Source organism: Enhydra lutris, unplaced genomic scaffold (assembly GCF_002288905.1).
Source record: "Enhydra lutris kenyoni isolate GAN:26980312 unplaced genomic scaffold, ASM228890v2 scaffoldscaffold4, whole genome shotgun sequence".
Classification (NCBI taxonomy): Eukaryota; Metazoa; Chordata; class Mammalia; order Carnivora; family Mustelidae; genus Enhydra; species Enhydra lutris.
In genome coordinates, this window is record NW_019154088.1 from 8,839,468 (window position 1) to 8,865,149 (window position 25,682).

Consider the following 25,682-nt stretch of genomic DNA (forward strand, 5'->3'; position numbering starts at 1 on the left):
TCAAAATATACATAGTTAAGATCACTGTGGCATAATCAGGATCCTTCTCTCCCCTCACCAAAATTAACAGACTGATACAAAGAACTAAAATATTTAAGTTAAATTTAGATGAATTAAAATGATAAAGTGCTAATCTGAGTTCCTAAACTGAATCAAACAAGGACGATGAAAAAGAATCATAACAGCAGTACATGAAGTAAAAGCTTGGGAGTTTTAGTAGATGCTACATTCAATATGAGTCAACATATTGACGTTAACATGAGGTCAATACGATAATAAGTGAGTTCAGCTCAACCTATGTGCCAAACTCCCTGACAAGACTCACATTAAGATTAAAAAGGGGCAGCAGGGATTTAAACTATATTTTGCATTCTATAACTTGAGACAGTACACTATGATCCCATAGTCAAAGTGAAAGATGCCTGATACTAACAATAAGAAGGCCTAATAAGCACACTAAATTGGTTTGGAATGTACTTTTAAAGCTGCCCACCTGCTCCCTTGTCATTCATATTCTAACAAGAGATCTGCATGCTGAAGCAGTCACAATTCTCCCCAAAGCCAGCTAGCCCTTCACTGGTCTTTCTCCTCACTCACCTGCCCTCTCTGTTCTCCTGTGCCAAGCTGAAAATGAGACTTAACTATATTATGTGTTTCCGTATCCACACTGCTTGTGGCCCTTTTGATAAAGACTTAGTTTCCTAGTTTGCAACTGTTGCCACATATATACTCGGTATTTGGAGGACACACTTGGGCTTAAAACATCTCAGGGAAACTGGGAAATCCAGACTGGTGGCAGATAGGTGGAATTTCAAGGCTTTAATTATTGAGGTTATCAAGAAGTCCCAGAAGATGGTGGAGCATAGCACGATCAAAAAGGCAGAAGGCAAAAGGAGCCCAAAACATTAGGGGTGCTAGGTATATGACAAGTCTCACTGAGACTGTGCATATTGTCTAAATTTTTAATTTCAGGGGTGCCTGGATGGCTCAGTGGGTTAAGGCCTCTGCCTTCGGCTCGGGTCATGGTCTCGGAGTCCTGGAATCGAGCTCCACATCAGGCTCTTTGCTCGGCGGGGAGCCTGCTTCCTCCTCTCTCTCTGTCTGCCTCCTGACTACTTGTAATCTCTGTCTATCAAATAAATAAATAAAATCTTTTTAAAAAATTAAATAGATTTTTAATTTCCATTTCAAAGAAAATTTTGAAAAAATGTTTTAAATTCTGCATAGAGGTGTGCCTGGGTGGCTGTCGGTTAAGTGACTGCCTTCGGCTCAGGTCATGATCCCAGGGTCCTGGGATGGAGCCCCACATTGGGCTCCCTGCTCAGCGGGGAGCCTGCTTCACCCTCTCCCTTTGCCCCTCCCACTGCTTGGGCTCTCTCGCTCTCTCTCTCTCTCTGTGTCAAAAAATAAATAAAATATTTTCTAAAAATAAAAAAAAATTAGTTATTACCTGTAGAATATATATTAAGATGGAGACAGCAGGGGAAGAATTAGGAAATCAGATGATCTTCATAAAACTTTGAGGTAAGGTTCTTCAAGTCAGTTTGAGAAGAGGCTTGGTCTATTCATAATTAGAGTTACATTCAGATCTTAAACAACACTAGCTATTAAAATACGCGTAGAATTGGTACTAATTCTCCCAAATTAAATTCCTCCTTCCAGCCCATTCCAACAACTCTCTTTGCAAGAATAATTCTGAAGGTAATGCTATTACTTCCCTAAGAGTTGGGGGGGATCATCTAATGATCCAAGCACTTACCTTAAAGAACTAATCTTCTCCCTTCCATCCTCCTGACATCTACCCTCACTGCTTGACTCCCAGGCCTACAGCCTGGGAGTGTGCATGATGACCATGCATGATGACCACCTGTCCTCTCCACAGACTAACAAGTCGGCCAGGCCATCCCTTAGATCAATGTGAAAGTGTGAAGCACCTTCATCAAAATCACAGAAAGTGTCTGTTAAACATATAGACTCTGTGACACCTGGGTGGCTCAGAGTGTCAGCCCTCAGCTCAGGTCATGATCAGGACTGAGGCCTGCACTGGGCTCCCTCCTTGGGGGAGCCTGCTTCTCCCTCTGCCCCTCCCCCTGCTTGTGCATATGCACACACTCTCTCTCAAATAAATGAAATCTTTAAATATGTGTGTGGATGGATGGATAGACAGTTAGACTCCAAGACTCCATATCAAAGCCACCAAAAAGAATCTTCTGATGGCAGAATTCAGGAATCTGCACTTTTAACAAATGATTTTTATGCACACTAGGTTTAAGAATCTCTGCCTGGCAGGGCACCCGGGGGTTTGGTCAGAAGCATCCGCCTCTTTATTTCAGCTCAGGTCATGATCTCAGGCTCCTGAGTCTGAACTTCATATTGGGCTCTGCACTCAGTGCAGAGTCCGCTTGTCCCTCTTCCTCCCCGCCTTGTACTATCAAAGCATTCTCTCTTTCAAATAAGTAAGTAAAATCTTTAAAAAAATAAAAAAAAAAAATCTCTGCACTACAATAACAATCACAAAGAGGCAAAATGATTTACCAACAGTAAACCCACCAGCCAACAGCTGGGCAAGGCTACAATCCACCCTTCCTAAGCACCTGGTGTGATCCTCACCGGCTTGAGCCCACTGACTTGTTACTAACAAGAAAAATGATGGCGTGCTCTTTAGAGAAAACTTCCGTGTACTCTTTTTTTTTTCCTTTTTTTTAAGTCCCCTGTAATCTTAGCAATAACAGCATCGTACAGAGAAACAGGCAGTTAACTCTCTAGTCCCTAATCCAGACCTTCATGTGGGTTTCATTTTAGGGCTTCTGGTAATTTGTAGACTCATTGCTGCTGAAGATTTGCAGCCTTGGGAGAAGGCCACAGAAACGACAGGACTAATACAAAAGGTGCTGTTCTCATCAATCAATGAGAAGGTCTGAAAACCAAAATTTGATTATTTTGTCTCAGCTTGAGTATTACTTGAACTCTGTGTTCCTGGAAATTAAATTCACACTTAGGTAGACTTCAGAGAGTTATTCTTTCCTTTCCATTTAGCAGCTCTTGGAAGTGTTTCTTGTCCTAAGAAACTGCACAGGAAAGCCCAACAAATGTAGCTGTAATTAAAGGTGCAAACAAGCACACACAGGGATGCCCAGGGAACCAGGGAGTAAATCTCTCCTACCCTCTAACACAACGCAGAGGCATCCTCAAACATTCTTGCTCAAAAACACGAATCACTCTTAATAACAAGGCGCTCCTTCAATGACTTTATTTGGAACAAGTAATAAGTTACTTTATTTGGAATTTTGTTTGGAGAAGGAACAATGACCTGAAATTACCTCAATCAATGTTACATTGGGCTTCCTATAAAGGTCATCTAATAGATGCAACAGTATCATTCTTCATTCCCTCCCTAAAGAAAACAGAATAGTTATTTGTGGCTTCGGGTGAAATTTCAGCAGCCCTTATCAAGCGTGAGTTTAAAAAAAAAAAAAAAAAGCACAGTGTCTGGTTCACGGAGCTTAGAAGTAATGATGGTGAGGGGCTCTGAAAAACTGGATGAGGGACCTCCAAAATGTTTCCAACAAAAAACAGTTGCAGAGGCAAAGAGGTATATGGAGAATTTGAACACAACTCCTTCATAAATTTTAAGTAGGAAGAAAGTATCTCTAAATGAACATACTATTTTGGAAAATTTTACCAAAGTATCAACACTAAATCCCAAAGTCAAGTGTCAGGTCAAATGCATATTTTCCAGGGCACCTGGGTGGCTCAGTAGGTTAAGCGTCTGCCTTAGGCTCGGGTCACGACCCCAGGGTCTTGGGATGGAGTCCCACATCAGGATCCCTGCTCCATAGGAAGCCTGCTTCTCCCTCTGCCTCTGTCTCTCTGCTTCTCATGAATGAATAAATATTAAAAAAAAAAAAAAAAGATTGGGGCGCCTGGGTGGCTCAGTGGGTTAAGCCGCTGCCTTTGGCTCAGGTCATGATCTCAGGGTCCTGGGATCGAGTCCCGCATCGGGCTCTCTGCTCAGCAGGGAGCCTGCTTCCCTCTCTCTCTCTCTCTCTCTCTCTCTGCCTGCCTCTCCGGCTACTTGTGATCTCTCTCTGTCAAATAAATAAATAAAATCTTTAAAAATAAATAAATAAATAAATAAAAATTTAAAAAAATAAATAAAAAATAAAAAATAAAGATATTTTTCGAAGTTATGGGTAAATGCTTAGAACACCTGAACCCCTACTCACCTGAAGAGGACACAGGAATAGACAGAGAGCTGTGGGTGGCACCAAGTCCTATGCACCCAAAAGAGAAAGGAGGGGGTACCCATCTCTCCCCAAGCCTAGTAATAAGGAAGGGGGTTTCAACAAGCCTATGCAGACAGCTTGATGTGTGTCCTCACAATTGGGGTTTACAGTGAAGTGAACTGAATCCTATCTGAGAAAACTTAGAGAGCCGGAGATGGGCTGATGAGCTGCTCAAAGAGGCTATAGGAGGGCAGCTTGCACTCCCAGAATTCATCAGAGACAAGGATATGCGTGTGTGTTCCCTTATACTAGGTATGGTCCAAGGAGTAAGAGCAATGGCATGGGGTCTTGTGCGAAAGGGTCATGTGCAGGGCAAACAGCCCTCAACAGAGAGAAGCTAGAGGTCTAGCACCATTTAAGGGACTGAGGACAGAGTATGCTACTAACCAAGGATATGGGAGGGCATCACCACCCTTACGGGACAGGTGACAGTCCAGTAAGTAAGAAGCCACTTACACCAGGATCAGTCTTTATGGACTTTTTTGTCCCTCCACCCCTGCACCACGAAGCCCCACTTCAGCACCAATCCTGGAGGGCCAAGAAACCTTGACCAGGAGCTCAAGATGGGGAAGGAAGCCACCCAGACTCTCTTCCCCAACTTCAAGCTTCTCCTAGGCAATAAGCCTAGACTGGGGACTGTGGGAGGAGGGGGAGAATTTTCTATCAAGTTTAGAGCTTTTCCTCTTTCACCAGACTGCACATCTTATGTACTAAATTATAAGAGTTTTGTGACTTAATAACCAGAAATGTCATGGAGTTGCCCACACTTTGATTCAAGGAGGTCATACAAATAGAATTAAAATAAAAAGAACAAACCATGGATACAGGCAACAATTTGGATGAAATCCCCAGGGAAGTATACTGGACCAAAAAAAAAACAATCCCCAGAGTTACATACTACATTATTATTACATTTATGTAAAGCTCTTGAAATGACAAAGTTAAAGAAACAGAGATCAGATGGTTGCCAACAGTTAAGAAGAGGGTAGGAGCTGGAGGAAAGTGGATGTGGTTATGAAAAAGTAAGATCCTTGCAGGGATGCCTGGGTGGCTCAGTCAGTTAAGAGTCTGCCTTCAGCTCAGGTCATGATCCAGGGGTCCAGGGATTGAGCCCCACATCAGGATCTCTGCTCAGCGGGGAATCTGTTTCTCCCTCTCCCTCTGCCCTTCACCCCTGCTCGTACTTACTTTTTATCTCTAATAAATAAATAAAATCTTAAAAAAAAAAGAAGAAGATCCTTACAGGGACATGTCCTGGTTGTGTCAACATAGTGGTTATGATACTGTACCCACCATACACACATACCTCACCAGTACTATTAGGGAAAACTGGGTAAAGGGGTACACAGCATGCCTGTGTTACCTTCTAAAGCTATATATGATACACGTGAATCTATAATTATCTCAAAATAAAAAGTTAAATTTTTAAAAAGGTGCAGAGGTGCGCGTGGGTGGCACAGTTGGTTGAGCATCTGACTGTTGGTTTCAGCTCAGGTCATGATCTCAGGGTCATGGGATCAAGCCCCATGTCGGGTTCCGCACTGAGTGTGGGGTCAGCTTCAGATTCTCTTTCCTTCTGCTCCTTCCCTGCACATGCTCCTGCACTCTCTATCTCTCTCCAAAATAAATAAATAAAATCTCTAAATAAATAAAAATTAAAAGGTACTGAAAGCTATGTGTGCATGAGTGGACAGAAAAAGCAGGAACCACCCAACGTTGCACTGACACATTCTATCAACTGAAGATGCTCCGCCTTTTTGTCAAACTCACTGCATACAGTTGGGCAAAAATCAAGGTTTTCAACCTCCTCTTTGTTCACTGCCTCTGTGTCGTAGTTTCCCAGGGCTGCATAAGAAAGTGCCACAAACAGGACGGCTTAAAACAACAGAAATGTATTGTCTTGCAGCTATGAAAGCTAGAAGTCTGAAATGAAGGTGTTGGCCGGGCCGAGAGTGCTCCCTCTGACAGCTGCAAGGCGTCCTTCCTTGCCTCTGCCCACTTCTAGTGGCTCTTCAGTGTCCCGTGGCTTTGTAGCCGTGTAACGCCAATCTCTGTCCCCATCACACAGCGTTGAGTTGGTGGTATAGTGGCGAGCATAGCTGCCTTCCCATCACACAGCGTTCTCCTTATGAAGACCCACCCTACTCCAGTAGGACCTCATCTTAAGTCATCACATCTGTAACAACCCCATTTCCAAATATGGTCACATTCTGAGGTCCTGGAGGTCAAGGTCTTTTTTTTTTTGGATGAAGAGAGTCACACAATTCAACCCATAACACTTGGCTAGAGTGAAAATATTGTTTGTTGTTTTCAGACTTATTCAACATTCCCCTTCCCATTCCCACCACTGAGCTTCCCAGATGGACAGGAGGAAGGTGTATTTCCTAACAGCTGGTAGAAACTCACCGGCACCGCTCTGATCTCACAGCATAGGAGCCATCTGTCTCTGTACAAGCAGCCAAATGCAACCTGTAGCTCCTTGAGGATAACACTGCCCTCGGCCACTCTCCCACTGGCAGGGTCGCGCCCCAGCTGCTTCAAGTGGTAATTCTGACTTTGTCTAGGATCCAAAAGCTTTCAAAAGCTAGAGGGACACCCCCCACATATACACATCATGCTGTCTGGTTCAAAATGCTGCCTGTCTCACTTCATAGACTCACTCTTAAATCAGGCTGTAACTCCTATCCTTGTGGATCTGCTGTCAAGAGACCAGCTGTCCCTCCAAATATCAGGCTTTTCTGAGGGCCCTCCAGGCTCCTGGAAATGACTATGTGTGTCTGAGTCCTGGCTGTGGACAAAATTCATGCTCCTTTCCAGAAAGCTCTTAACCTTCATGCAAATCAAGATAGTGCCTATTTAATTATTTGTTCTGTTTAATTGTCCCTAAGCATCTCATTCAATTAACTAGTCAATATTTCCTGAGCACCAACTCCGTGCCAGGCACTGTTCTAGATGCTGGGGACACCACTGCGAATGAGACAGTCTCTGTCCTCAAGGCCCTGCACCCTAACGGAGAGGGATAGGACACCAAACAGACAAGCTACTCCCTGGGGTTATAACTAGCACAGAAAAATAAACAGAATGATGTGATAAAAATGGAGGGGACACTCCTTTAGGGAAGCTTAGAGGTGACATTTGGGCTACAATTTAAGTATGAACACAAGCCAGCCACAGAATACACCTAGGGAAGAACATTCTGGGTCAGAAAGAACAGCAAAGACAATGGCCTCCCGTGGTATTAAAACAGACAGGATAAAGAAACTGAAAGATGGTTTGGAAGCCATGTGGGTTATCTCTGCTTTGCACCTCTCCACCTTTTGCCACCTGCTCCATCCCTTCTGCCTTTATATTCTCTATTGAGCTCAACAAGGCCCATGTAAGTCCGGCCCAGGTTCTTCCTTATACCTGGATGCCTGGACTCTGTGTTAGGAAAGCTCCCGCTCTCCCCTCCACACCTTGGACTTGGATCAGCTGCGCACACACATTTCACCCCCACAGGAGTCTGCTTCGACAGTCCTGAGAGCCAGACCCTGGCCACAGTGAATGTGAAGCAGGAAACAGAGAGCAGTCCGTCCCCTCAACCATGATCTGCCACACGTCCAGGACTTTGCCCATACCTTGCAAGTGACTGGTGAGGGTTGCTTCCCAGGACCCACCCACAGCCTTGCCCACTGACCCCCCACAAACCCTTATAAATTCAGGAAAGCAGAAGCCAGTTTATGACCCAATGACTTGAGCCTACTACCATCCTGGGCAGCTACATCTAACCTTGGCGACATTTCCCTCTTCTAACACAGCAATGGTTTTTTTTGCTACCAAGTTTTTGTACTAGTGAGTGATCAATAACTACGTGCCAAATAACTGTTGATTCTTTAAAAAGATGCTTTTGTTTTGTCTTAAGGATTTTTATTGACAGAGAGAGAGAGAGAGAGAGCGCACACAAGCAGAGGGAGAGGAAGAAGCAGGCTCCCCCCTGAGCAAGGAGCCTGATGTGGGGCTTGATCCCAGGGCTCTGGGATCATGACCTGAGCCAAAGGCAGACACTTAACTGACTGAGCCACCCAGGCGCCCCTAAAAAAGACGTTTCACTGAGAGAGAAAAAGAACTGGGGGCTAAATGCATGTAGGATAGCTGCCAGAGTTCCTCCTGGTCCAGTAAAATCTCTGAGCTTCTGCCTCTGCACACACACAGGCCTCCGACACCCCATGGCTTTCAGCTTCCTTTCCACTCTTGGGCCTGAATACAGCCTTCCACTGCAAACCTCTTGCACTAACCACACTTAGGGTCCCGCTTGATTCCCGGGGCTCTGGGTTTCAGTCACTTCTCTTTTCCGGGCATCAGACTTCCTTTGCATCAGGTCCTGCCTGACTGTGAGGGTGCTAATGAACAAGTCACTATCCTTCTGAATTTGTTTTGTTTACTCAAATGATGGCTATGCATGGTGAGAAAAATACTACTATATAGATCAGGATATTTTTGTTGTGTGTGACAGGAACCTAAGTCATACAAGTTCAAGCAAAAAGAGAATTGGGGGTTTTTTGGGTTGTTGTTGTAATTAGAAAATAGAGGCTCAGGGGATCCCGGGTGGCATGGTGGGTTAAAGCCTCTGCCTTCAGTTCAAGTCATGCTCCCAGGGTCCTGGGATCGAGCCCCACATCAGGCTCTCTGTTCGGCAGGGAACCTGCTTCCCCCCCCCGCTGCCTGCCTCTCTGCCTACTTGTGATCTCTGTCTGTCAGAGAGATAAATAAAATCTTTAAAGAAAAAAGAAAGAAAAAGAAAATACAGGCTCAGCACTTCTAGGGACTCACACAGTATCATCAGGATGGTTTCTCTCTTGCTCGCAACCCACCCTTTTCTCTCACCCTCAGCCCTGCTTGTCTCTCTGCCCTCACTCCCTCCTAAGCAGACAGCTCCTATCTTCCTTTATCCCTGCTTAGCAGCCCCTTTGGAAAAAGAAGGCTTTTCTACCAGCATCTCTATGTCAAGTAATTTGAAGAAGCTTGGATCCCACAACCATCCCTGAACTAATCCCTGAGGACAAGGAAACAGGATCCTGGGATGAACAAGGCCTGGAGCCTGTGCCCACCTCTCTCTCCCAGGAAGTGGAGCCCTGTGGAGCACTGTAAAGGACAGTCACCTAAGGAACCACATGAAGTATACAGCAGCAGATACTAGTTTGATTCACTAGTCAATCCTTGATCTTTCAACCAACTGCTACCCTCTGCTATAAAGGCTGGAAAGTTAAAAACACTGTTTTTCAGACAGCCCTGCAATTGTGATACAGGTTTATGATCTATATTCTGTCCAGAAGATGTTCCCAAGAAAACCAGACATGATTTATGTAAGGTGGTGGCTGGGTGCAGTCATGGGGTTCTCGTAAATACAAAAAAAAAACAAAAAAACAAAAAAAAAAAACAAGGAAGAAGAAGACAGGGACTTTGGTTCTAGATCTGAGCCAGCTGTGCCCTAGGTTTCTAGAGTCTAGTCCCTTGCATCACTGGTAATGTATAACAACAGCTTCATGATTTCTACTTGAACCAGCGGTATGACTGTGCATATTTCTTTAGTGTCCCTGGTTCCCAGACTCTCCCATAAATTTTGAAAGTAATCTACTACCCTGTAACAAATTTCCCTCTTCATGAACTGGCTAGTTTGGTACAGAAGTAAAATACCTTACCCGGCTGCATTATGCAAAAATGTGCCCTTTATGTCCCACCATGAGAAAGCAAACACTTGCTCCCCCAAAAATAAAAATAGTAAAAGACTCAGGATCTGGGTGCCTGGGTGGCTCAGTTGGTTAAGCGTCTGCCTCTGGCTCAGGTCATGATCCCAGCTTTCTGGGATCGAGTCCTGCATCTGGCTCCCTGCTCAGCAGGGAGTCTCCTCTCCCTCTGCTCGTGCTCTCTCTCAAGTGCACTCCCTCTCTCTCAAATGAATAAAAAATCTTAAAAGAAAAAAAAAGACTCAAGATCCACTGTCTAGTTCTGGTCCACAAAATAAATGAAATTTTGAGACCTTCCTGTGACTCTTCATAAAAACAATCATATTGATTTGCAATTTTATTGGTTTTTGCAATGCTGATATTTGAAGGCATCACACAATCTTTGAGGTTTTAACAATCACATGAGACAATTGTTGTTTTCCCTCACAATGAACACGGTATAACTGTAAATAGGGTAATCTTGTGGTGTTGTAGGGTTCAATTGGCAAACCAGTCCTTCTAAAACCTGAACTCCCTTGCCATTCATCTTTCCAAGTAAAATGTTTTTGCCCTTCAGGAGGAAACTTTCATCAGAAATAATTTTTTTAAAAAAAGCAAAACAAAAACAAAACAAAACTTAAAAAACCCCGAATTCTAAAACCTTTAATAAAACATTGTTAGAAATTTATTTAAAGTACTAAGGTGCCTAGACATTTGTGGCTTAATTTGGTAGTTTTTCAGAGCATCTCAGATTTGGTGAAGTAAGATTTCACTGTGGGCCAGAAAAAACCATTTCCCAGAATTCTTCAGAATCAAATATAGCCACCAATCAAAATATTATCTAAGTCCCAGTTGCCTGTCTGGCTCAAATGGTAAAGTGTGCAACTCTAGATTCCAGGGTTGTGGCTTCAGGCCACAGACTGGGTATGTAGATCACTTAAAAATAAAATCCTGGGGTGCCTGGGTAGCTCAGTGGGTTAAGCATCTACCTTCAGCTCAGGTCATGATCCTAGGGTTCTGGGATTGAGCCCTATACCAGGGTCACAACTCAGCGGGGAGCCTGCTTCTCCCTCTGCCTGCCACTCCACCTACTTGTATTCTCTCTCGCTCTGTCATATAAGTAAATAAAGTCTTTAAAAAAAAATTTTTTTTTTAAATCTCAAAAATATTGCTTGATCCGTTTGAAGACATTTCCATTGAAACTGCTTGCAAATGCAAAAAAGTATTACATCAGAAACAGGTACTTATATACATATGGGTTTCTTTCCTTTTTTTAAAGATTTATTTATTTGAGAGAGAGTGAGAGAGCACACACGCGAGAGAGTGGTGTGGGGGGAATGCCAGAGGGAAAAGGAAGAGTCTTTTTTTTTTTTTTTAAAGATTTTATTTATTTATTTGACAGAGATCACAAGTAGACAGAGAGGCAGGCAGAGAGAGAGAGAGAGAGGGAAGCAGGCTTCCTGCTGAGCAGAGAGCCCGACGCGGGACTCGATCCCAGGACCCTGAGATCATGACCTGAGCCGAAGGCAGCGGCTTAACCCACTGAGCCACCCAGGCGCCCCAAAGGAAGAGTCTTTAAGCAGACTTCATGCTGAGCATGGAACCCTACGTGGGGATTTGATCCGAGGACCCTGAGCTCAGGACCTGAGACAAAACCAAGATTGGATGTTCAACTATGACACCCAGATGGCCCAATACAGATGGATTTCAACACTCTTCTTTCCAAACCTCCCATATTTCACCTCAACTGCTTTCCAGATACCTTCAAAAGACAAGGGGCTCCTAACTGAATTTAAATATTAAAAAAAAAAAAAAAAAAAAGACAGGGGCTCCTTTCTTCATGCCCAGTTCAACTCTGTGTATGATCAGTAGTCCAATATTTTGTAATCAGGTAGTGCTACAGAAAATTGCTTTAAAATGGTCCACCATTAACCCTAATTTTTTTTTTATAATTTTTTTTAAAGATGTTATTTATTTATTTGACAGAGAGAGATCACAAGTAGACGGAGAGGCAGGCAGAGAGAGAGAGGGAAGCAGGCTTCCTGCCGAGCAGAGAGCCCGATGTGGGACTCGATCCCAGGACCCCGAGATCACGACCTGAGCCGAAGGCAGCGGCTTAACCCATTGAGCCACCCAGGCGCCCCGTTAACCCTAATTAAAAAAAAAAAAAGATTTTATTTATTTATTTGACAGGCAGAGATCACAAGTAGGCAGAGAGACAGGCAGAGAGAGAGGAAGGGAAGCAGGCTCCCTGCTGAGCAGAGAGCCCGCTGCGGGGCTCCATCCCAGAGCCCTGGGACCACGACCTGAGCCTAAGGCAGAGGCTTTAACCCACTGAGTCACCCAGGCACCCCTTCCCTAATTTTTTTGAACAGACAAGTCTGCTTTAAAAAAACAAAAACAAAAACCTGTTAGTTCGAGCCATATGAAACTATAGTAAAATACGGTCAAAGGTAAAAATGAGGGGCGCCTGGGTGGCTCAGTGGGTTAAGCCGCTGCCTTCGGCTCAGGTCATGATCTCAGGGTCCTGGGATCGAGTCCCGCATCGGGCTCTCTGCTCAGCAGGGAGCCTGCTTCCCTCTCTCTCTCTCTCTCTGCCTGCCTCTCTGTCTACTTGTGATCTCTCTCTGTCAAATGAATGAGTAAAATCTTAAAAAAAAAAAAAGTCAAAATGATCAAATATTGGCAATATATAAACAGATATACACATTCTGAATATTTTATGGATTTCCTAAACTTTGAGCTCCCTTCCCTCATTCCACTTACTAACTTATTTTCTTTAACGTTCTAAGGTATTCTTCCTCTGAGCAGATGCCACCACCCCACTTTACGGTGACCTAACTTTCGGTTACCTATCTCCTGGAAGACAGGGTAAAAAAGTATCCTCTACCTCAGAGAGATGACAAGGAAACGTCTTTTCCTGTGGCTGAGGTCTTAAGCTAGTGATGACCCTACCACACCTGGCAAAAGCCAATGTGAAACTGGTCCGGAAGCCGGTTCTACGGCCAAGATCTCACAGAATGCTGTAGAAAATGAAGATGGACTCCCACTCAAAAACGTACACACACACAAGGAAATGATCCACCACCAGAGAGAATCAACAGACAAAATAAACACTTCAAAGGAACAATCCAAAACAGCATGTTTAAACTCATGAAAGAAATAAAAGAGGGAATTAAAACCATAAAGAAAAAACGAGACACTAGTATCAACTGAAACTATCCTTTATGTGCCAGATGTGTGCTTACACCCTCAACTTTTCTAAATGCCTTATGCACAATAGGCTTGTCTGTGCGATGTGACTAGCGGTTCCTAAAAGATCTGCCTTATCCATTTCCCATCATCATCTGTCAAGTACATGAAATACTCAGTTTAGTCACTCTTTTTGCTGAAGACAGTAAACGTCTTTAAAAAGTAAAATATATTCACACATTTACATCTGTTAGCCTCTACATCTAAAGTGATTTGCTGCCTGTTTAGCTTTCGGCCAGGAGGGAATGGAATACAGATACTGTTAAATTTGCGAGAGAGGATTCAAGTAAACACCTCAGAATAAGGTGGTCACTAGGCATCCGAAAGGACAATAAGAAACTGAGGTATCTGAGAAGAGATGGAATGAACACAAGAACATAAAAACTTTAAAAATGGGGGTTGATTTTTTTTGCATAGTTTCATTTTTTAGATTTCCCTGGGTTAAATCCTTACTTCCAGGTTTTACCTCCTGTCACTCCTACCTTCCAGTGTAGCCATAAACTTCTCTCAGTTTTTGTGCTATGTAACTAATAAAGATTTTTCATCCAACCAGTATAGAAGTTCCTTGACAATGAAATCATTTTCACAAAAACTTCCAGTCACTACTTAATCTAAATGGCTTGTCCAGAAATGTGACATGTAGATAAACTCTTCGGTAAACTCTATATAAAGAGAGAGTTTCAGACTCAGGCATCCCAGATTAAAAACAGAGCCATATCAGTTTGTTCCTGTTTCGAGAATTTCCTCCCATTCTACAAAAATCTCACCCAATAATGTAAGAGGGTATCTCTAGGAGAACCATGGATGTTGAGAGCCAATAATTGCAAAGCAAAAAAAAAAAAAGTAACGAAGTATGAAAATTCCAGACAAGAAATTAGTTGCTTTGACCCCCAGCATCAAAAATACCTTAACTATCAACACATTTAAGATTTTAACACCATATAAAAATTGATCTGATTGGGAAGGGGGTCCTTGCAAAGGCTACATTTCTAATTCTAAGCAAAGGAATTCTGTATTTCAGTAGAACTATACTGAAGATTAAGGTCCAGAATAAAACAGGACCAGGTAAAAGGAAAAACAAAACAGAAGCACCTGGCTGGCTCAGTCACTAGAGCATGACTCTGTATCTTTGGATCAAGAATTCAAGGGGCGCCTGGGTGGCTCAGTGGGTTAAAGCCTCTGTCTTCAGCTCAGGTCATAATCCCAGGATCCTGGGATCGCATCCCGCATCGGGCTCTCTGCTCGGCAGGGAGCCTGCTTCCCTCTCTCTCTCTCTCTCTCTCTCTCTCTGCCTGCCTCTCTGCCTACTTGTGACCTGTCCCTGTCAAATAAATAAATAAAATCTTTCAAAAAAAAAAAAAAAAAGAATTCAAGCCCCACGCTGGGTATAGTGATTACTGAAAAATTAAAATAGGGACACTTGGGTGGCTCAGTGGGTTAAAGCCTCTGCCTTCAGCTCAGGTTATGATCCCAGGGTCCTGGGATCGAGGCCCTTGTCAGGCTCTCTGCTCCTCCTCTCTCTCTCTCTCTCTCTCTCTCTCTGCCTGCCTCTCTGCCTACCTGTGATCTGTCAAATGAATAAATAAAATCTTTTTAAAAATTAATTAAAATAAATTAAAGGGTGCCTGGGTGGCTCGGCTGGTTAAGCATCTCCCTTCTGCTCAGGTCATGATCCCACAGTCTTGAGATGGAGCCCCCTGCTTCTCCCTCTCCCTCTGCCTGCCATTCCCCCTGCCTGTGCTCTCTGTCAAATAAATAAATCTTAAAAAAAATTGTTTTTAATAAAAGAAAAACAAAATGATGGAGTTAACTTTCAATCTGTCTTCTTGTCCCAGTGGGCTCACAGCTATTGGCACATTTGTAAAGGTGAAATTGTTTTAAATATTTCTAGGTTAGTTTTTTTAGATGAGCAATTCCTGTTAGAAACAATATTAATGTAGCAGAGTTACAATAAAGCCAGATAATTAACACCCCAGAAATTACCAATGACTGAGCCTTAAGAGAGTCAAAGCCATATCAGAACACATGAAAAGGGACTTAACTGCCAGTCTAGGTGGAAGAATCTAAGAAACCCAGAAAAAAGCAATTACCTGATTATATTGCAAGTAAGTCTCTTAATACATTAGACATTGATCGTTGATCTCCATGCCTCTGTTTCCAGATTGTTTTTAAAGCACATAAAGTATAAGCACCAGTGGAGAAAAAGATTCATTTTCCTTTTATTTACCCCTTGTCAAAGGTTTATGAAAATCCTTCAATGGAGCAGTGGTGTCCAAAGTTTTACCAGGACCAATAAGAGTGCCAAGATAATTCAATGGGGGAAAGAAAAGTATTATCAACAAATGATGCTGAGACACCTGCTATCCACAGATCCACAAATAATTAATTTAGGCCCCTAGTTCATACTATGTACAAATATTAACATACATGGATCAAAGACCTAATTGCTGAGTTAAAACTATTAATCTCTTAGAAGAAAACATAAGAATATATCCTCATCATCCTGAATTAGGCAGTGCTTTCTTAGATAGGATACCAAAAGCATAAGCAACATCAAAGAATTTTAGATAAATCAACATTAAAATTTAAAACCTCTGTGGTTTTAAAAAGGATATCAGCAATAAAATGAAAAGACAATCCACAGGATGGGACAACATTTTTGCCAATCACGTATCAATAAGAATCTAGTGTTCAGAATATATACAGAATGCTCACAACTTGGGATGCCTGGGTGGCTCAGTCTGTTAATCGTCTGCCTTTGGCTCAGGTCATGATCCCAGGATCCTGGGATCCAGCCCGGAGCCCTGAGGCAGTCTTCCAGCTCAGCAGGGAGCCTGCTTCTCCCTCTCCCACCTGTTCTCCCTCTCTCTCACAAATAAATAAAATCTTAAAAAAAAAATCATGAGCAAAAATGGTGTTTATCCATATTATCTGTCAGATCAATTCAGTAAGATAGTTCCCCCTATATCCTTTGAAATGAATACTTCAATAACCACTGCTGGAGGAATCAGGCCACAGACAAGATGGACCTTTACTTAGGGTCATCAATTTCATACTATAGATCACTGATGAGGAAAGATACATAATTTGTTGGCTATTGTCAACAATACTCATTTTCTTTAAATAAGAGCAGGTTCCTTTACAAAAACCTCCTAAATTCCTCCAATGATAACAAGCACAGATGACAGGCAATTTATGCAGTGGGGGAGACTAGAGGTAACAGGCTTTGTAACAGCCACTGACCTTTGTCACGTGAAAGCACCAGAGGGGGCCCATCTTTCCAAGCACTTGCAGTGTGAATCCCAAAGGAGTGGCAAAAAGGGAGAGAAGATCAACTCTGAGGAGTTAGATCCAAAGCACTTATTGTAAATGATGATTCCAAATCTTACTGCGTTTTTAATTTTACACTGTTCACTATTAAGAGTGTTGTGTGCCATATACTTACTAAAGGGAAATCTATAAATTATCTTGACCCCATCAGGGCACCTGGGTGGCTCAGTTGGTTAAATGTGTGCCTTCAGCCTAGGTCATGATCCCAGGGTCCTGGGACAGAGACCCGCATTGGGCTCCCTGCTCTGCAGGAACCCTGCTTCTCCTTCTCCCTCTGCCCCCGTTTGTGCGCGCTCTCTCTCTCTGTCAAATAAATAAAATCTTAAAAAAAATATATATGTGTATATGTATGTATATATATATACATATATATATAAATTATTTTACTCTTTCAAGATCTAGAGCATATCTTCAGATATCCCAAGATATTAAATAAAGAAGGCTGAGGGGGTGCCTGGGTGCCTCACTCAGTTGAGTGTCTACCTTCAGTCTGGGTTATGGTACTGGGGTCTTAGGATTGAGCCCCCATACTGAGCTCCCTACTGAGCAGGAAACCTGCTTCTCCCACTCACTCTCCCTCTGTGCACTCTCTCTCAAATGAATAAAATCTTTTTAAAATTAAAAAAAAAAGGCTGAGAAACACTAGTTTACACAAAGCCTCAAAAGGCGTTATTTGAAGAGTATTATATATAATTCAGGAGTTCATTCTGAAAGCAATTAATGTTCCTTGTGGCTGGAATATTATAGTCATTCCAAGTTGGGTTTTTTCCTCATACAGGGCTCTAAAAGTTTCCAAAAGAGACTGTAAAACAAGAATAGTATAAAGGAATTATTTTCACATAACAGTTGGCCTTTGAAAATTCTATTGAAAAAAAAATCTAGTTAGGCAATCTAGGAAGTATGTTTGAGTTTGTTTAAAGGAAAAAAAAAGAAGAAAAACTCATTTGTCTATGTTTGCAGATATGATTAACAAGCAGATTGAATCAGCATTACATGCTGTTCTAGATACTATTCCATCCTCCATTTACTTTTCAGCCTTAAGGATTCTTCCATAATAAATGTTTTTCTTTTATTCCTAATCTGTGAGTTTTCTCTTGGAGGAGGGAGGGGCCTTTCATGAAATTATGCTTCCCAAGTTTACTTGCCTTGCAACTGACTGTACACGGCTTTGCCACTTAAGCTCTAAGCCTCAGCTAGCATCACCAGGAGGATTCAACTACACAGTTGTTTATACAGGTCAAATCCTCAAAAACAATGAATCAAGAATACCAGTAAATAAGTACAAAAGGCAATGTTATGATTCAGCTAATATTTAAAGGAAACCTGGAATGCCTTTCCTTTTGAAGATGTTATTTATTTATTTATTTGAGGAGTGCAGAGGGACAAGCAGACTCCCACTGAGTGCAGAGCTCAAGGTGGAGCTCCATCCCAGGACCTTGAGGTCATGACCTAGGCAGAAATGAGGAATCAGACACTTAACTGACAGCCACCCAGGCACCCCGCGTTGTCTTTCCTTTTGCCCAAGTTCTCTGACTTTTGATTTCAAGAAATTTAACTGTATTTATATTTTTTCTGAAAAGAAAAAGGAGCAAATGGAATTTTCTCTTAGGAGGGCCAAGTAATGTGGAAGGGAGAAAATATGTCCTCCTTAGCCAAGCCAGGCATAACTAACAATCAAGAGGAAAATCAGTTTCCTCCTGGGAAAAACCCACAAGAACAGTTATTTCCTGTCAATTAAACCACTGTGAGGAAAAAGAGTTGAAATAAGGGCAGATTTACCTAGAAATTCCTTTTTCTTTTCTTTCTTTCTTTCTTTCTTTTTTTTTTTTTTAAAGAAGGCTCTACACCTGGGTGCCTGGGTGGCTCAGTCCTTTAAGTGTGTCTGCCTTTGGCATAGGTCATGCATGATCCCAAGGTTCTGGGATCAACTTCATCAGGTTCCCAGCTCAGTGGCGAGTCCTGCTTCTCCCTCTACCCTTCCCCCGGCTTGTGATCCCTCTCACTCAAATAAATAAATAAAATCTCTAAAAAATTTTTTTAATAAAAAATTTAAAAATAAGGCTCTATGCCCACCAACATCGGGCTTTAACTCACCACCCTGATACCAAGGCCTGAGCTGGGATCAAGTGTCAGATCTTAACCAACTGACCCACCTGGACACCCCTACCTAGCAATTCTTGAATCAAATGCAATTTACAAAAATAGACGGTACACCGGAAGCAAAACTAACATTAAGTGTGCACTATTTGCTATGCCATTACATACTTTCTGTTTTCTATTCCAGTAGTACTCAAAATCATGGAGTCAAACTGCAGGAAAATTTCTCCCAACATCATCTTTCTTCATGGTTAGAGTTCCCAACGGGGAAAACAAAACAAATGTGTGTGTGTGTGTGTGTGTGTGTGTGTGTGTGTGTGTGTGTGTGTATACATACACATATATATATTTAGTAAAAACCCTGCAGAAATAAAAGTGCAGTCACTTCTACTCTCCCCAATAATCCACACTTCAACTAAATGTGACAACACTAGCATTTAAATCCCAATAATCTACAATTCATTGTGCATGGTACCTAGTAGGTGTTCAGTGTTTGTTAAATGAATACTGAAAATATTTGATACACAAGCATTTGCTTTGTTAATGTGCACTTATAATTCTCATAAAAACACATTCTCTCTCTCTCTCTCTCTCTCTCTCTCTCTCACACACACACACACACACTTAGACACAGCCACACTGATGTCTACTCCTGAACATGCCCTCATGACAAAAAGTGGAAAATCAGTATGAAACAGTGGGACAGGATGATTACAACTAGAAAAATTACGGAGGGAAATTCCAAACATTTAAAATTTTTCCAGTCTTTTTGAGATCACTTATCTTGATTTACATGGAAATTCACAGGTGTCTGCAAAAAACCTATTCCCACTTTGAAATTTTAAGACTGCTCTTGACCACAATGTCACACATCTTTTTACATCCATTTAAACGCCATGTCAGAAAATTTACATCTGAAGGGAAGTCACATATTTACAAGTAATATACATGTTCAACTAACCTCCACTGAAACGAACACTGTGATCATTTATCATTTAAAGAGTACCCACTAGAAGTACAGGTAATTCTCATGCTAGTGGACAAACATTTTTATTAACCAACCACTCATTTCAGTTCGTTGAACAAATATACCTAAAATCTGTATATTTTGTACTTCAGACGAAACAAAGGTAGAGAAATATGCTGGGATTTGTCTGGGGTTTCTAAAAAGATCAGAAGGCAACAGAGTTTAACTCTCCACAGGATTGTTTACCAGCAAGCAGGTCGGTGTTCCGAAGCAGCAAGCCCTAAAACACGCGCAAAATAAGGCTCTTTCAAAATAATTTTTTTATATAGGGAATAGATGGGAGTGCAAAACACATCAATCATCAGTAACAAAACAATCTTTGTTCCTCGATATTTGTAAACAGGAGCTCGGACCAGCGCACCGACCTGGCACCCAGGAGGTGAGGAATGCTTGTTGGGCAAGGTTATGCGCATCACCAAGGGTCCCGCCAGGGCTGCCCCAGAGGCGGACCTCCGCCTATACCACGCACGGTCCTCGGAACCGGAGAAAGCCCTTCCAGAACTCTTCTGCTTCCAGCTCGGGGGCTGGAGTGGACCGTCCCTGTTTAACTTCCCCGCAGTTACCCCCGCATTTTTAAACCCACCATCTCCACTTTGCCAGGCACCCCGAAACCCACCACGGCTCCGGCGGCCCCCGATCCCGTGCCCTCTCTGAGCTTGTGTGCTGGGGGAAGCCCACCCGGGAGGCGCCCCCGCTAGCGGCTTACCGAGCAGCGAGCCTATGAAGATGACGACCTGCACGGTGGTGGTGAACTGGCGGTAGAGCTGAGCCTCGCCGAACTCCCCGAGCGCGCTGCGGTTGGCGCCCCCAGCCTCCGCGCCCGATGCGTTGCGCGGCTCGCTGGCGTTCCGGGAGAACCAGCTGCCGTTGTGCCCCATGGCGAGGAAGGGGTTCCGGCTCTGCTCGTCGCCCGCCCGTCCGCCCACCACGGAGCCCCGCCTGGGTCTCCCCTGCCCCGGGTGCAGTGGAACGCGCGGGCGCCTCGCGGAGTCCTGGAGAACCCGGGGCAGCCGCGGGTCTCCTCACGTCTCCACATCGCCAGCCCCGTCGCCTGGGAGGCGGGGAGGGAAGAGGGCGAGGCTGCGCCCCAAGCCGGTTCCCTCCTGGGTCCCTTTCAGCAGCCACATGGAGGCGGCATGGTCAGAGCCGGCGGAGCCGCGTCCGTCCCTCCTGCAGGGTAGTCAGCGCCGCCAAGCCCACTCCGCAGAGATGGAAACACAGGAGGCATCTGATAGTCAAGGAGGGCGCCCCCCGCTCCCGCCGCACTCTTCAACCTCTGCTCCTTTCACCCCCCCGAGGGCCGGGCCATCCCTTTCGAGTCCCCTCCAGCTGACAGGCTCGACCCCTCTCCTCAGAAGGAAGAGAACATTTAGCTGAGGCCGTTTTTCAATCCTACTGGATTTGAGGGGCTGGATGGCGATGGGAAACCTGTGAAACGCCCAAGGCAAGTGACCGGAGCTCCGAGGGGACCCCCGAGTCCCCGACGGCACCTACGATCTGGCCGGAATGCCCTGAACCTCCTCAACAGCCTCGCCCCTCAGCGCCTAGCGGTCCCCTAGGACGCCCGCGCGGTTTCCTCCGGCCCAGCACCTAGCGCGGGGCTCCGACCTCCCGCCTCGGTGTCAGCGGCAGTGACACCGTTCTGCAGCCCCTTTGCCTCTGCACCGCCTAGCGCCCCCTTTCTTGGCCCTGCTCTGGCCTTTGCTGCGGGGAGAGACGCTAGCGGACGCGCGGGGACAACGGACGAGCCCCTAAAGGGGCAGGGCACCGTGTGCGTACCTCCCGAATGCCGGCGCTCCCCGGGAGCAGGGGAATGGAGCGGGGCCCGCGGAGGGAGCGGGGGCGGAGGTCACGTGACGCGCACGCTCCGCCCCCCCCCCTCCACGCCCCTGAGGCCCCGGGGATGGCGCCATATTGGCCTTTCTAGGCGCGACTGCCGAGGCTGGAGCGTGGGAAGGGTGGGAGGCGCAAGGGGTTCTGAGTTAGCTGCAGTGGTTGCGATCAAGACGCTTCTCCGGCTTAGCTTTATTTACTCCTGTGGTCACTGACCCTTATCACTTCGGCAGAGGCTGCCTGAGAGGCTTATAATTACACTACGCTGTCACCTGAGCAGGTATCCCAGTTTTTGGCTCCTCAGTGACGCCTCGGGTATATCTGAGGGTGAAAGATAAAATTTGGGAATCCGGTGAACGGTTTTCTGGACCTTTTTACTGAGTCTCATTTCAAAAAGGCATACAGTACAGCCCAAGCCTGGTGCATCCGAAGAATGAATGCTTGGGGAGGGAGCAACTTTCTGCCTGCGGATGCAGAAAGTTGGGAAGCTGGGATAGTAGCTGAGTAGTCAAAGGAACATGTAGTGCATCCAGAGAAAGGATCCGGAGAAAAGGAGAAATCAGACAGGAAAAGACAAAGTTGTGCTGCTGGTTTGAGGCTGTGGAAACGGGTTTCTTTTTCATTAGTGAATGAGTTGGTAGAGGACTTGAACATACTGACTGATCACATTAGGTCCCTGAATAATAACTCTCAAGAATTGAATTATAAAATTTCTTGGGGCACCTGGCTGGCCCAGTCAGTAAAGCATGGGACTCTTGATCTTGGGCTTATGAGTTACAGCCCCATGTTGGATGTGGAGATTACATAAAAAAAAAATTTTTTTTATAAACATAATATATTTTTATCCCCAGGGGTACAGGTCTGTGAATCGCCAGGTTTACACACTTCACAGCACTCACCATAGCACATACCCTCCCCAATGTCCATAATCCCACCCACCCATCCCCCTCCCCCCATCCCCCTCCCCCCATCAACCCTCAGTTTGTTTTGTGAGATTAAGAGTCACTTATGGTTTGTCTCCCTCCCAATCCCATCTTGTTTCATTTACTCTTCTCCTACCCCCTTAACCCCCCATGTTGCATCTCCACTCCCTCATATCAGGGAGATCATATGATAGTTGTCTTTCTCTGATTGACTTATTTCGCTAAGCATGATACCTTCCAGTTCCATCCACGTCGTCGCAAATGGCAAGATTTCATTTCTTTTGATGGCTGCATAGTATTCCATTGTATATATATCTGCCTTCGGCTCAAGTCATGATCCCATAGTCCTGGGATCGAGCCCCACATCGGGCTCTCTGCTCAGCAGGGAGCCTGCTTCCCCCTTCTCTCTGCCTGCCTCTCTGCCTACTTGTGATCTAGGCCCCATTTTAGATATATCGTTTTCCTGGAATTAAACCTGAAAAGGTGAAAAAAAAAAAACAACATTAAGGGGTATCAGGGTGGCTCAGTCTATTAAATGTCTGCGTTAGGCTCAGGTCATGATCCCGGGGGGCTGCTCCTCTCTCTGCCTGCCATTCTGCTCTGCCTGCTCGTGCTCTTGCTCTCTCAGTCAAATAAAGAAATAAAATCTTTTTTCTTTTTTAAAGATTTTGTTTACTTGACAGAGAAAGACACAGCGAAAGAGGGAACACAAGCAGGGGGAGTGGGAGAGGGAGAAGTAGGCTTCCTGCCAAGCAGGGAGCCGGATGTGGAGCTCGATTCCAGGACCCTGAGATCATGACCTGAGTAGAAGGCAGACGCTTAACAACTGAGCCATCCAGGTGCCCCAGAGAAATAAAATCTTTAAAAAAAATTAATTGGAGTCTGTCCCCGTTGTTTATCATGTATAGGTATTTCGTGTTTTTGAGCTGAAGGCAGGTGGTAGGACTACCAACCTACATTTGTGGACTAGCTAATTTTTTCCCCCAAATTTCTGGAACTACAGTAAAATGTAATGATGATGCAGGCTGGCTGAGTCTGAGGACCCAGAGGGATTCCCAGAGGACGAGCCAGGAGGATCCTTGGCTTCAAGGCGGATAGAAATCAAACACAAGCTGAGAGGAAATGAGAGCAGAGTTTATTGGAGATATATACAGAGAGAGAAGATACAGGTAGAATTTCTGGGAGACTCTGGGAGAAGAGAGTCTTGTCTTTGCTTGGGGTCTTTTTTTTTTTTTTAAATTAAGAACAGTGCCCTCCCAGCCATACCAAGCCTTGGGCAAAACAAGGATGAGAGCTCAAGTATCCTCCGTAAGTCACTTATACCCTGGAGCTAGGGTTCTTGGCATCAAGGTACGAGGAGTCAGTGGTCTTGGAAAACTTTCATAATGACCTCACCCAGTCACCTTAGATGCTTTCTATTGTGCCAGAAGTCTCCAAAGTAATCATTAACCCCTTGACCTTTACAAGGAGGAAATACGTTAAGGTCTGTGTGAGGCGGTAGGCAAGTCCTAGCAAAAACAGAGGCAGCAAGGGGCTCCTGGGTGGTACCATCTGTTGGGCATTTGACTCTTGGTTTCAGCTCAGGTTGTGATCACAGCATCATGTGAGTCTGCTTGGGGTTCTCTCCCCATCTCTGTCTGCCCCCACCTCACTCCACCCCATCCCCCACCCCCATGCTCTCTCTCTACCTTGCTCTCTTAAATAAATTAATTAATTTAAAAAAAAAAAGGAGGGACCTGGGTGGCTCAGTCAGTTGCGTGTCTACCTTCCGCTCAGGTCCCGATCCCAGGGTCCTGGGCTGGAGCCCCATGTTGGGCTCCCTGCTCAGTGGGAGGCTTGCTTCTCCCTCTCCCCCCTGCTCCTGCTTTCTCTCTCTTTCTCTCTCTCTCTCTCTCAAATAAATAAATAAGATCTTAAAAAAAGAGTAGAGGTAGCAAAAAAAGCAGTCTTTTATGGGGTCCTTCAGTTTCCCTATCTCAATGGGAAATGGAGTAGAAAATAAGCAGCCTCTGGCTCTTAGAAAATGCTATTACAAGTAACATTCTTCTCCCATAATGAATAATATAAGAAGGCCTTTTCCCAGTTTAAAAACTCCCATGTTCCCAAAGTTTTTAAGTCATTTTTTAGCACTCAGGGGCCATTCTCTTTTTGAAATAATAAACAGGATGATAGGGTTCTCAGGCAGAGTGGGGACAAAAAGAGGGAGTGAGATTCTCTGGGGATTAAAGACTCGCAGGGAGGGCCTAGTTGGTCTTTCCATCTTCCTCCTTAAGTCTCTACGGCATTTAAAAGAACTACTCTTCGGGGCGCCTGGGTGGTTCAGTGGGTTAAGCCGCTGCCTTCGGCTCAGGTCATGATCTCGGAGTCCTGGGATCGAGTCCCACATCGGGCTCTCTGCTCAGCAGGGAGCCTGCTTCCTCCTGTCTCTCTGCCTGCCTCTCTGCCTGCTAGTGATCTCTGTCTGTCAAATAAATAAATAAATAAATCTAAAAAAAAAAAAAAAGAACTACTCTTCTTATGCCAGTAATTCACTCATTTAATAAAGGTTAATACCTTTGTGCTAGGAAGGCAGAAAATATAGTAGTGTGGAAGAGAACAGATTCTCATAGCTTTCTCCATTCGACGCTCTTAATCATATACCTACTGGGATTTGCTTAGGGATTTTCCTTATTGTAACCATGGGAAAATAGATATGATGTTTAATTTTATGTGTCAACTTGACTAAGCCACTGGGGTTGTGCAGATATTTGGCCCAACACTATTCTGGGTTTTTCTGTGAAGGTATTTCTGGATGAGATTAACATTTGAATTTGCAGACCGAGTAAAGAAAATTCCCTTCCTTACTGTGGGCAGGTTTCATCCAATTAAAGTCTGTCAAAAAGGTAATAGGTAATTTTAAAAAGCCTATTATCTCCTCTGTGTTTTTCTCTTATACTACCGTGGTGTAGTGATAGGCAAAATTTACATATAGGTGCTAATATCAAATCTTTCAATATTTACAGAATATAATAAGATTCATCTATGTTCAAAAGAAACCCTAGATTCCAACTTTCTTGGGCATTTATTAAAGAGCAGAGGTGCGGGGGGTGACGCCTGGGTGGCTCAGTGGGTTATGTGTCTGCCTTTTGGCTCAGGTCATGATGCCAAGATCCTGGATGAAGCCCTGTGTCAGGCCCTCTGCTCAATGGAGAATCTGCTTCTCCTCTCCCTCTGCCTGCTGCTCCCCCTACTT

General features: G+C 44.2%; 1 protein-coding gene across 2 annotated transcripts in view; it reads right to left on the minus strand.

Annotated features, from left to right (window-relative positions):
- LOC111161892 (G protein-coupled receptor 176) overlaps positions 1-20,612 on the minus strand; it is a 125,746-nt gene extending 105,134 nt beyond the window's left edge. For both annotated transcript variants that reach the window (XM_022525955.1, XM_022525964.1), the window contains exon 1: positions 20,401-20,612. In XM_022525955.1, coding sequence (XP_022381663.1) covers positions 20,401-20,572 — 172 coding nt within the window. In that variant the 5' untranslated portion in view covers positions 20,573-20,612. The remainder of the gene's footprint in view (positions 1-20,400) is intronic.
- Between the last annotated feature and the right edge of the window lie 5,070 nt (positions 20,613-25,682).